Source organism: Papio anubis, chromosome 8, assembly GCF_008728515.1.
Source record: "Papio anubis isolate 15944 chromosome 8, Panubis1.0, whole genome shotgun sequence".
NCBI lineage: Eukaryota > Metazoa > Chordata > Mammalia > Primates > Cercopithecidae > Papio > Papio anubis.
Genome location: NC_044983.1, coordinates 41,390,977 through 41,403,555, shown reverse-complemented (window position 1 = coordinate 41,403,555; position 12,579 = coordinate 41,390,977). Strand labels below are relative to the sequence as shown.

Sequence of the window (12,579 nt, the reverse complement as noted above, 5' to 3'; positions counted from 1 at the left end):
CACTATTAGAAACAATGCTTTAATTCATTAGGGTAAATTTAATTCGTAGAGCAAAAGTGCTAGGTCAAAGGATACATAAACAAAGAGGGTGTCCTAATCCTTTTTCTGTTGCTTATAACAGAACTGAAACTGAGTAATTTATAATAAACACTATTTTTGGCTGGCTGTGGTGACTCATGCCTGTAACCCCAGCACTTTGGGAGGCCGAGGCGGGTGGATCGATTGGGCTCAGGAGTTCGAGACCAGCCTGAGCAACATGGTGAGACCCCATCTCCACCAAAAACACAAAAAATTAGGTGAGCACCGTGGTGCATGCCTGTATTCCCAGCTACTTGGGAAGTTGAGGTGGGAGGATCACTTGAGCCCAGGAGGCAGAGGCCAGACCATGCCACTGCATCCCAGCTTGGGTAAACAAGTGAGACCTCATCTCAAAAAAAAAAAAAAATATTATTTACAATTCTAGAGGCTGAGAAGTCCAAGACTGAGGGGGCACATCTGGTAAGAGCCTGCCTGCTGGTGGGGACTCTGCAGAGTCCTGAGGCAACACAGGGCATCACATAGTGAGGGGGTTGAGCATGCTCACTTGTTTGCTCAGGTCTCTCTCTTTTTATTGAGGAGTTTCACTCTTGTCACCCAGGCTGGAATACAGTGGCACGATCTTGGTTAACTGCAACCTCCGCCTCTCATGTTCAAGTGATTCTCCTGCCTCAGCCTCCCCAGTAACTGGGATTACAGATGCCCATCTCCACACCCAGCTAATCCTTGTATTTTTAGTAGAGACCAGTTTTTGCCATGTCAGCCAGGCTGGTCTCAAACTCCTGACCTCAGGAGATCCACCCGCCTCAGGCCTTTCAAAGTCCTGGGATTACAGGCATGAGCCACTGCACCAGGCCCTCTTTTTCTTATAAAGCAACCAGTACCACTCCCATGATGACGCATTACTCCATTAACGTATTAATCCATGGATGCATTAATCCATCCCTGAGGGCAGAGTCCTCATGCTTTAATCACCTCTTGAAGGCCCCACCTCTCAAAACTACCACATTGGGTATTAACTTTCAATATGAGTTTCAGAGGGGACATTCAAACTATAGCAGCAAGGTTAAAACATATAGGTTTATAGGTGCAAAGAAACAAATGTGATAGTTTACATGAAAGGGCTTATGGTTTCTTGATTATATCAGAGCTGAGAGAAAAAGGGTTAAACTTCAGGTGAGATTCTTAAAATTGCATAAAAACTCATGTAGAGGCTGGGTGCAGTGGCTCATGCCTGTAATCCCAGCACATTGGGAGGCCAATGCAGGCAGATCACCTGAGGTCAGGAGTTCAAGACCAGCCTGGTCAACATGGTGACACCCTGTCTCTACTAAAAATACAAAAAATTAGCTGGGTATGGTGGCAGGTGCCTGTAATTCCAGCTACTCTGGAGGCTGAGGCAGGAGAATCACTTGAACCTGGGAAGCGGAGGCTGCAATGAGCCGAGATCACACCACTGTGCTCCAGCCTGGGCAAAAAGAGCAAAATTCCACCTCAAAAAAAAAAAAAAAAAAGAAAAAGAAAAAACAACACTCATGTGGAGATGCTTAGAGATATCTGAAAGAACTGTGAGGCAGCAATGAGGATGCAGTTATAATCACAAACGATATACTTTTGGTGAAAAAAACAAAGATATATAATAATTTCCTTAAGTTGTCCTTGGTAATCTAGAATAGAGAAAAAAAATTTGGATATCTCAATTAGGGTTTGACAGCTTGGTCTAGAAACAGGTCAAGAGAATAAAGAAGGGGAGTGGTGGTAAGAACAAAATGAAAATGGTTTCTGTGCAGCTGGGTAAACTGGAAAATGAAGCAAGAAGACAGCTGATTAATAAGACAACAGAGAGAGAGCAAGGAGGTGAAATGAAAGAGAGGAGCAGGGAAAAAAGAATGTTGTAGTCAGAGGAAAAGAAAAATTCCAGTTCCAGGTAACTAAAAAGCCACAGGCTGGTTACTAGTCTGGGAGTGAACTGTGAAGCCAAATAAGCGATCCATCAGCCTCCACCATCCCCAGCTGATGACAAAGGAGTGGGAGGGGTAAACCTTGAGCCAAGTGTGGTTCTTTTCCTGGGAGAAAGAGCAGTTTTCTCCTTAGGATCTAAGTTCCTTAATGGATTGACACCTACTCAACTTTTCTTAGTTGAAAAGAAATCACTGCTTTAGGAAGTCTGATGTACTTAAAAGAAAATTATCATTTTCTTTTAGAGACAGGGTCTCGCTGTCACCCATGCTGGAGTGAAGTGGCACAGTTTTGGCTCACTGTAACCTCAAACTCCTGGGCTCAAGTGATCCTCCCATCTGAGCCTTCCAAGTAGCTGGGACTACAGGTATGAGCCATTGCACCCAGTCATTATTTTTATTTTTGTAATACATATTTAGAGACAGATGGAGTCTCAATGTGTTGGCCACGCTGAACTCAAGCTCCTGGACTCAAGAAATCTTCCTTCCTTGGCCTCCCAAAGTGCTGGGATTACAGGCACGAGCCACCATGCCTGGCCCATATTCTATTTAATATTTGAAATAATTGTGTTAAGTGTGCAACATTAAATTACCTGCCACTAGGTGTGATCTTAGGGCACCAGCAAAACTAGGTCACCCTGATTTGTCAAGAGTAAATGGTTATCTGGTCGGGCGCGGTGGCACACACCTGTAATCCCAGCACTTTGGGAGGCCATGGAGGGCAGATCACCTGAGGCCAAGAGTTCAAGATCAGCCTGGTCAACATGATGAAACTCTTTCTCTATTAAAAATGCAAAAAGTGGCTGGGTGCGGTGGCTCATGCCTGTAATCCCAGCACTTTGAGAGGCCGAGGCGGGTGGATCACCTGAGGCCAGGAGTTCAAGATCAGCCTGGTCAACATGATGAAACTCCTTCTCTATTAAAAATGCAAGAAGTGGCTGGGTGCGGTGGCTCATGCCTGTAATCCCAGCACTTTGAGAGGCCGAGGCGGGCGGATCACCTGAGGTCAGGAGTTCGAGACCAGCCTGGCCAACATGGTGAAACCCTGTCTTTACTAAATATACAAAATTTAGCTGGTCGTGGTGGCAGTTCACCTGTAATCCCAGGTACTCGGGAGGCTAAGGCAGGAGAATCGCTTGAAACTGGGAGGCGGAGGTTGCGCTGAGCTTAGATTGCGCCATTGCACTCCAGCCTGGGGGACAAGGGCAAGACTTCGTCTTAAAAACACTCCAGTCTGGGCGACAAGAGCGAGACTCCATCTCAAAAAAAGAAAAAATAAAATAGTTATCTGATATCTTCTTAAGAAAGAATATCAGAGTATTACAGCCAACTTTTCTGTATTACATTTAATACAGCACAACTTTTTCTATATTACATTTAATACTGTTTTCATTTAAAATTACATATTGGGGAGTGCTTTGCCTTACTAAGAGCATCTAAAACTCTTCATCTGGCTCTGGAGAAAGAAGTTATGATTCTCATTTTGCAGAACAAACCAAGTCTTGGAGAGTTTAGTTACTAGCTCAAGCTGCAGGGCAGAGACCATTATGATGGTATTCAACATTTACGACACCTTATGTTTATGATGGTACATATCAGTTTTCTTTTTAAAGTTGTGAATCTTTTGGGGCCTTCTTTAATGGTTAAGTGTTTTGGTTTTTTTGGGTTTTTTTGGAGACAGTCTCACTCTGTTGCCCAGGCTGAAGTGCAGTGGTGCTATTTCAGCTCACTGTGGCATCCACCTCCCGGGTTCAAGCAATTCTTGTGCCTCAGCCTCTTGAGTAGCTAGAATTACAGGCACGCACCACCATGCCTGGCTAATTTTTCTATTTTTAGTAGAGGCGGAGTTTTGCCATGTTGGCCAGGCTGGTCTCCAACTTCTGGCCTCAAGTGATCCACCTGCCCTGGCCTCCCAAAGTGCTGGGATCACAGGCGTCAGCCACTGTGCCCAGTCTAATGGTTAAGTGTTTTAATCAAATAAAGTATACCATAAAGTTAACCTAAATATGTTTTGGGATATCTCCACACATCTTTTTTTTTTTTTTTCCTCTTAGTGATTGAAAGTTTGAATGATACGGAATCATCAGCCCACCTAAATGATTGAGCTTTGGGTCTTTTTGGGTCAACCAAGGGAAAGTGAGAAGGAAGTCAAGGAAGCCAAGAAACTACTCTCACGCCCTTCTGTGGTTGGTTGTATTTGCAAGACAGGGGGTCCCCAAGTGTCTTCACTTTTTGATCCTTAGCATGGTTCCCATTTTAGAAGCTGAAGTCCCAGACTCCTTTCTGCTTATATAAGGGGTGTCAGGCAACAGAGTGTTATTTAAGAAAATTTTTTCTGTAAGTCATTTCATTAATACTTCTTGAGGACTGTATGATCTCACACTGATAACAAAGGGGATGACAGAAAGGTAAGATACAAACATGTTCTCCCAACAAGTCCCAACAGTGAGGAAATGAATTTTACCTTACATCTGCCTCCATTGTTCTATGCCAGAGGGCCTAAAACATTGATGTGCACAAAAAACATCTGGGGCACTGTTTTAAATTTCACCTTTCTGAACCTTGTCCCCCGAGTCCTTGATTTGTAGGCATGAGTGGACCTGGGAATCTGCATCCCAGGTGATTCTAACATTATCCATCATGCTGTAAGAAACACTATTCTGTTTTGTTTTGTTTTGTTTTTCAAACAGAGTCTTGCTCTGTCCCCTAGGCTGGAGTGCAGTGGCGCAATCTCAGCTCACTGCAAGCTCTGCCTCCCAGGTTCGCGCCATTCTCCTGCCTCAGCCTCCCAAGTAGCTGGGACTACAGGTGCCTGCCACCATGCCCAGCTAATTTTTTGTATTTTTAGTAGAGATGGGGTTTCACCGTGTTAGCCAGGATGGTCTTGATCTCCTGACCTCGTGATCTGTCCACCTCAGCCTCTCAAAGTGCTGGGATTACAGGCATGCGCCACCGTGCCTGGCCAAGAAACACCATTCTTACACAAACTTGATGAGGTTTAAAAAACTCAAGTTGCAATTAAGTCTTTGTTTCTGTCATCCTTGCCAAATTATCCTATTACTAAATTGGCCCTTTTCTTTTTCTTTTTTTTTTGTTGCCCAGGCTGGAATGCAGTGGCGCAACCTCAGCTCACTGGAGTGACCTCAGCTCACTGGAGCCTCTGCCTCCCAGGCTCAAGTGATCCTCCTGCCTTAGTCTCCTGAGTAGTTGGGCCCACAGGCACATGCCACCATGATCAGCTAATTTTTAAATTTTTTTTTGTGGGGGGGTGTCTTGCTATGTTGCCCAGGCTGCTCTTGAACTTGTGAGCTCAAGCCCTCTGTCCACCTCAGCCTCCCCAAGGGTTGGGATTACAGGTGTCACCATCATGCCCGGCCTAAATTTGCCCTTTTCTACAAAACACTGACAGCCCCTAACCTGAATAGCATTGCTGGATCTAAGCTTAAATTGTCTGCCCAAAGCAATTTACAACAAAGTAGGAATTAGATTTAAAACATTTTTTATGGCACTTGGATTAAAATATATATATATATACACATCCACATATATACACACACATCTATATCTACATCTACATCTACATCTTGGCCAGGCGCGGTGGCTCACACCTGTAATCTCAGAACTTTGGGAGGCTGAGGTGGGCGGATCACACAGTCAGGAGATTTGAGGCCATCCTGGCTAACACGGTGAAACCCTGTCTCTACTAAAAATACAAAAAATTAGCCGGGCGTGGTGGCACACCCCTGTAGTCCCAGCTACTAGGGAGGCTGTGGCAGGATAATTGCTTGAACCTGGGAGCCAAGATCTCGCCACTGCACTCCAGCCTGGCAACAGAGTGAGACTCCGTCTCAAAATATGTATCTATCTTAAGGGAAGTATTAAGAATACCTCTATTACACTACTTTTGTTTCTCCTTTGGAGAAATTAGCACGGCAGCATCGTCTAATTCAAAAGCTGTAGAAGTCAATGTCCACTTTTTTTCATGGGCCTGTTAAAGCCCTATCATTCATTCTTGACTCATCCTATGTCTTTGGGAAGCCTTTCTGGGTAAACCTATCCACAAGGAAAATCCTTTATGTCACTACCAGCCCTTGCACACGTTTCAATTATAGCACTTATCATCTTGTACCACAATTGCCTAATTTATTTTTGTATCTCCAGCTCTAATACATACAGTGCCTGGCAAACAGCAGGCGCTAAATAATTGTGGGATGAATGAGTCCACGGCAAGAGACTAGGCCGGGAGTTTTAATCAATGCTGACTGAGAAATGAAGTACGGAAATGTCAAGGGCTGCAATAAAAATAATCCCTAACAGCACAGAATCCTCATTAAGGGAACACAGGTCAGGCACGTGTCCCAGCCCGGCGGCGCTGAGGGGTTGGTGGTGTCTTCATTGTTACGAAACATGTGGGCTCTCTCTTCCCCGCAACCCCCCAAGAGCCCGGTCTCCCAGGTTCCCACTCTTATGTGCGCCCCACCCGTGACCGACTCTCCCCAGGCCGCTGCTTGTCCTCGCCAGAGCCACCCCTTCCAGTCGCTACGCCAAGGAGGGGCGTTCAGATCCTCCAGTGAGGGCCTAGGAGGCCTTTCATGGCCAATCAGTAGCCAGGCCCTGCAATTTGGGAGGGACTCGGCATCCACACGGACAGCTGGACTGCTGGGCGATTCCTTAGGGTGCCTGTTTTACGCAAGGCTTAGAGGTCAAAAATAAGGGGACACAGTACTCTCAGAATGGAAGGGAGCCACACAGACTGTCTGGGTTGGCCATTTTCTAAGACGAACCAACTGCTTTTCAGATTCCTCTCCACCTTTTACGCATTCCTCTGAAAAAAGCGGGTGTGACTGATTTGGCAATTGGCTCAGTGACTGAGGGTTCAGACCACCATTTGGACCAATAAGAAAAGGCAATCGCTGGAGCCTGGGCTTTGCGAAGAGGAGCGCAAGTGGGCCCAATGTTTCATTTTTATCTATTGGTACAATCATGTTCAAGTGAACCAAATAGTTTTATTTATACTATTAGAAATAAATCATCTGGCTGGGCGTGGTGGCTCACGCCTGTAATCCCAGCACTTTGGGAGCCAAGGCGGGTGGATCACCTGAGGTCAGGAGTTCCAGATCAGCCTGGCCAACATGGTGAAACCCTGTCTCTACTAAAAATACAAAAATTAGCCGGGCGTGGTGGTGTGCCTGTAATCCCAACTTTTGGAAGGCTGAGGCAGGAGAACCGCTTGAATCCGGGAAGCAGAGGTTACAGCGAGCGGAGACTGTGCCATTGCACTCCAGCCTGGGCAATAAGAGTGAAACTCCATTTCAAAAAAAAAGACAGAAAAGAAAAAAATAAAAGAAAGAAATCATCTGGTTTGTGCTCCCAAAACGTTTTTACCTTGAGTTGTGAGCTGCCCTTCTTGAGCTTGTACACAACGAAGCTCTTCAATGGTTTCCTTCAGAGAATCCCTTTCTGTTCTCAGTCTCTGGAGAGACACAAAAACATGAAGGGTTAGCTTCACGTTTTAAGAACTTATTCACCAGAGGCCTTTGTCTTACCTAATAGAATGATAAACAATAGTGAACATGAACATGTTTTACCTTTTGCTTTTCTATGGAAAGATCATAGAAGGAAGAAAAGATTAAAACAATTTTTCCCATTTAACAATACTGGATATCTACTATGTGCAAGGCAATATGCTATCCACAGTTAAACAAAACTGTCTACTCCATCTTTCTTTAACAATTAGTAACTAATTTCTTTCTTTTTTTTTTTTTTTGAGACGGAGTCTCGCTCTGTCGCCCAGGCTGGAGTGCAGTGGCGGGATCTCGGCTCACTGCAAGCTCCGCCTCCCGGGTTCACGCCATTCTCCTGCCTCAGCCTCCCGAGTAGCTGGGACTACAGGCGCCTGCCACCTCGCCCGGCTAGTTTTTTTTGTATTTTTTTAGTAGAGACGGGGTTTCACCGTATTAGCCAGGATGGTCTCGATCTCCTGACCTTGTGATCCGCCCGTCTCGGCCTCCCAAAGTGCTGGGATTACAGGCTTGAGCCACCGCACCCGGCCACTAATTTCTTAACATTTTTTTCGCTAGACATAAAACATTGAAGAACAAAGACAATAAATATTCATAAATCATGAAAAAGTAGAAATATTTTTAAAAGATTTGAAATATGCTGAACAACAAAAAGTCCTCTATTAATCATACAGAAAACAAGAAAGCTACACAAACTTATAGAAAGTCATGAGCAGAACAATGTAAAGGAGACAACAGTGGTAGAAAAGATAACTATATAAAAAATAAATCTGAATGAAGTATTATAAAAATATTCTTTAGACTTTTTTGCCTTATTTCTGAAACACAAATGGAATTCTCCTATAGCTTAAAAATAAACAGGATTTCTAATTTTTAAATTCATAAATAAATTAATGTGGCCAAACATGAATTAAACATAAATGCCTTAATTTTAGCAGCGCTCAAAACCAAAATGCCTAATACATATACTCACATCCTTTTCTTTTTGAAGACTGTCAACTTTTTCTTTTAGCCGCTTATATTCAAAATCTAGTTTATCTGCTTTCTTTGATTCTTCGGATAATCTATTTTGTAGTTCTACTACCTGATACAGAAAGATACCATTACTTATACATAATCTGAAACATTAGAAATTACCACTATTTTCTTCTATAGGTTTAAGAAAACCAAACCCTCTCCCACCAGTACTCAAATGCATATGATCCAGCAGTCTAACACAGTGGAGAGAACTAGGAATAAAAACCTGCCCAGTTACAATGGGTTCCCAACCAGAATCATCCAGTGTAACAATGTTCAAAATCATACAAGAATCTATAGGATTTTCATTTCCAGCAATAGAGATAACTGGGTAGTCTGAAATTCTTTTTGTATAAAACAAAATAAATGCTGGAGTGGGGCAGGGGGATTCCAATTGCATAGCTAAGCTTACAAGAAAATAAGGGAAATCCTCAGAGGTTAAAACCAGAATGAGAAGTTCATGCAGATGCTCTGGGTACCATGAGGTGTCAATAGGAACCTAGAGCTTTAAAAGGAGATGAGTGGTTGTTAAACCACCCTGGGCTCTAAAAGGTAAAAAATCAGCAAATAGGTGCATTAGGAAAAAAAAAATTTCATCAGCTGGAAAAATAAACTGAGTGCTTTGGGATTAAAAAAGCATAACTTGGGGGTTAAGTGCAGTGGCTCACACCTGTAATCCCAGTACTTTGGGAAGCTGAGGCGGGAGGACGGCTTGAACCCAAAATTTGAGACCAGACAAGGCAACATAGTGAGACCCCATCTCTATAATTTAAAAATTAGCTGGGTGTGGCAGCACATGTCTTAGTTCCTCAGGAGGCTGAGGTGGGACGATCACTTGAGCCCAGGAGTTCAAGATTGCAGTGAGCTATGACCATACCATTGCACTCCAGCCTAGGAAACAGAGTGAGATCCTATCTTAAAAAAAAAGTAAGAATGAAAGAAAAAAGGGTAACTTGGAAGTTTGTAATCACAGCCTGTTAATAATACGTGGACTTGTGTTTGAATTTTTACTACTTGCATTGTCTGGGAAAACCTAAGCCAAGCAATTAGAGGAGTATTAGTTGGTAATGCTGTGGAAAATCTGCCATAAACAAACACACATATTGACCACAGAAACAAAACCTCAACCCATGAGCCTCAGGATTCCCCAAGGTAAAGATGAGCTAATGAAAGAGCAAAATCCAAAATTATAAAGGCCATAAAGAAATATGTCACAATGAACAAGACTCTGTGGAAAACATTAACAGCAATAACAACCAAAAAATAATAGAATAAGATCTCTAAGGATTTCAGATTGGAATTATCAGATACAAAATACACATACTTAAAAAAAAAAGAGGCCGGGCGCGGTGGCTCAAGCCTGTAATCCCAGCACTTTGGGAGGCCGAGACGGGTGGATCACAAGGTCAGGAGATCGAGACCATCCTGGCTAACCCGGTGAAACCCCGTCTCTACTAAAAAGTACAAAAAACCAGCCGGGCGAGGTGGCGGGCGCCTGTAGTCCCAGCTACTCGGGAGGCTGAGGCAGGAGAATGGCGTAAACCCGGGAGGCGGAGCTTGTAGTGAGCTGAGATCTGGCCACTGCACTCCAGCCTGGGCGACAGAGCGAGACTCCGTCTCAAAAAAAAAAAAAAAAAGAGAAAAATCTAAATTTTAAAAGCAGTAGGAGGCCAGGCACGGCAGCTCACACCTGTAAGCCTAGCACTTTGGGTGGCTGAGGCAGGCAGATTGCCTGAGCTCAGGAGTTTGAGATCACCCTGGCGGCAACATGGTGAAACCCTGTATCTACTAAAATATAAAAATTCAGCCGGGCTTGGTGATGCACTTCTGTAATCCCAGCTACTCGGGAGAGTGTGGCAGGAGAATTGCTTGAACCCGGGAGGTGGAGGTTGTAGTGAGCTGAGATTGCACCACTGCACTCCAACCTGGGCTACAGAGCCAGACTCTGCCTCAAAATAAATAAATAAATAAATAAAAATAAAATAAAAAACAAAAAGGAGTAAGAGATCATCAAAAATAACCAGGGAGATTTGAAAAAGCACACAAAGAAGGCTTGTAGACAAAATATTATCATTTAAAAAATGAAGTGGCCGGTCACGGTGGCTCATGCCTGTAATCCCAGCACTTTGGAAGGCCAAGGCAGGTGGATCACCGGAAGTCAGGAGTTCGAGACCAGCCTGGCCAACATAGTGACACCCCGCATCTACTAAAAATACACAAAAATTAGCCAGGCACGGTGGTGGGCGCCTGTAATCCCAGCTGCTCAGGAGGCTGAGGCAGGAGAATCACTTGAATGTGGGAGGTGGAGGTTGCAATAAGCAGAGATTGTGCCACTGCACTCCAGCCTGGACGACAGAGTGAGACTCTGTCTCAAAACAAAACAAAACAAAAAACCAAAAACAAACAAACAGACGAAAACAAACAAACAAAAAACATATAGCAAACTTTGTAATACACTGGCAAAATAAAACATTCTGTATGTAATCAACAAGGAATGCTTTCCCACCATTATTGTTTTTCCCTCCAAGTTGTACTGAAATCTGGGTATGCTGATTAAGAAGAAAAAAAAGGATATGGAATAGAAAGGGAGAAATTGGGCTGGGTGCAGTGGCTCACACCTATAATCCCAGCCCTTTGGGAGGCCGAGACAGGAGGATGTCTTGAGCCCGGGTATTTAAGACCAGCCTGGGCAACATGATGAAACCCCATCTCTACAAAAATTACAAAATTAGCTGAGTGTGGTGGCACACACTTGTGGTCCTAGCTACTTGGGAAGCTGAGATGGGAGGATCACCCGAGCCTGGGGAGGTCGAGGTTGCAGTGAACCATGGCTGCACTACTGCACTCTAGCCTGGGTGACAGAGTGAAACCCTGTCTCAGAAAAAAAAAAAAAAAAAAAAAAAAGACATAAATTCCTTTTATTTCTTTACTATATCCCTTCTGACAAGAGAATCTACAGACATTATCAGAAGTAATATGAGAATTTGGCAAGGTTGCAGAATCAACATATAAAAGTTAATTTCATTCATATAAATTAGTAATAAAGTGAAAATGGTATCTCTATCTAACTGCATTCAAAAAACAACCCAAAACACAAAGCACCTAACAGTAACTACAATGAAATATGCACAAAATCTTTAGAAGAACATTAATAAACTTAACCCAAAGACATGTAAGACCACGGAAAGGTCTCATGTTCAGACAGGAACAACTCTCCCCAAATTGATCAAGAGAGTCGAAGTAATTCCAATTCCCATGAGTTTGGAGTTTAAAGGGAAAGCAAAGGGCTGAGAACAGACTTCTGAAAAAGGACAAAATATGAGAGTCTGCACTACCACCTATCAAAATTGCTAAAAATCTGTAAAACTTGAGTGTGATATTGGTGTAGGAACAGATAAATATACCAAGGGAACAGAAGAAAGTGTCCAGAAACAACCCATAAACAACATGGATACTTTAGATATACAAGATAGAATTGCAGGTCATTGTGGAAGAAAGGACTATTAAATAAATGGTGGTAGGCTGACTGCTTATCCACACAGACAAAAAGAGTCTCAAAGGGATCCCTACTTCACACCCTACAAATTAATTCCAAGTGAATTAAATACCTAAATGTGCAAAACAAACTTTAAATCTTTGTAAAGAAAATAGAGAAGATTAGACTATAAACTTATGTAGGAAATAATTTCTTAAAATATAAAAAGTACAAATCATAAAAGTACTTGAAGTTCATTATGCTGAAATTATCAACCTCAAAAAAGTAAAAGGCCAAGTCATAGACCTATAGGAGATTAAGTAAAAATATATGCAAGTGATAAAGAATATCTAGAACATATAAACAACCTTTAAAAATCAGTAAATGATTCAATCTTTTAAATGGGTAAAAGATAAAAATAGGAAATTTACAAAAGAAATATGGTCAGTCAATATATTTGTAATCAGAGTAACACGAAGTATAATTAAAAGGAGACACCATTTTATACCTATGTAATTGGCAAATTTTACTTATTTTTTCTTTTCTCAAGACAAGGTCTTACATGTCCCAT

The 12,579-nt window shown here is 42.8% G+C and overlaps 1 protein-coding gene across 4 annotated transcripts in view; it reads right to left on the bottom strand.

Moving 5' to 3' along the window:
• The window catches only part of HOOK3 (hook microtubule tethering protein 3), a 126,435-nt gene that overhangs the window by 37,527 nt on the left and 76,329 nt on the right, over nucleotides 1–12,579 (bottom strand). For 3 of the 4 annotated variants that reach the window (XM_031669529.1, XM_031669528.1, XM_031669530.1), the window contains exons 12-13: nucleotides 8,490–8,600; nucleotides 7,380–7,467 (exon numbers count right to left, since the gene is read on the bottom strand). In XM_031669529.1, the coding sequence (XP_031525389.1) occupies nucleotides 7,380–7,467; nucleotides 8,490–8,600 (199 nt within the window). The remainder of the gene's footprint in view (nucleotides 1–7,379; nucleotides 7,468–8,489; nucleotides 8,601–12,579) is intronic. The other variant, XM_031669531.1, reaches the window with a different exon arrangement.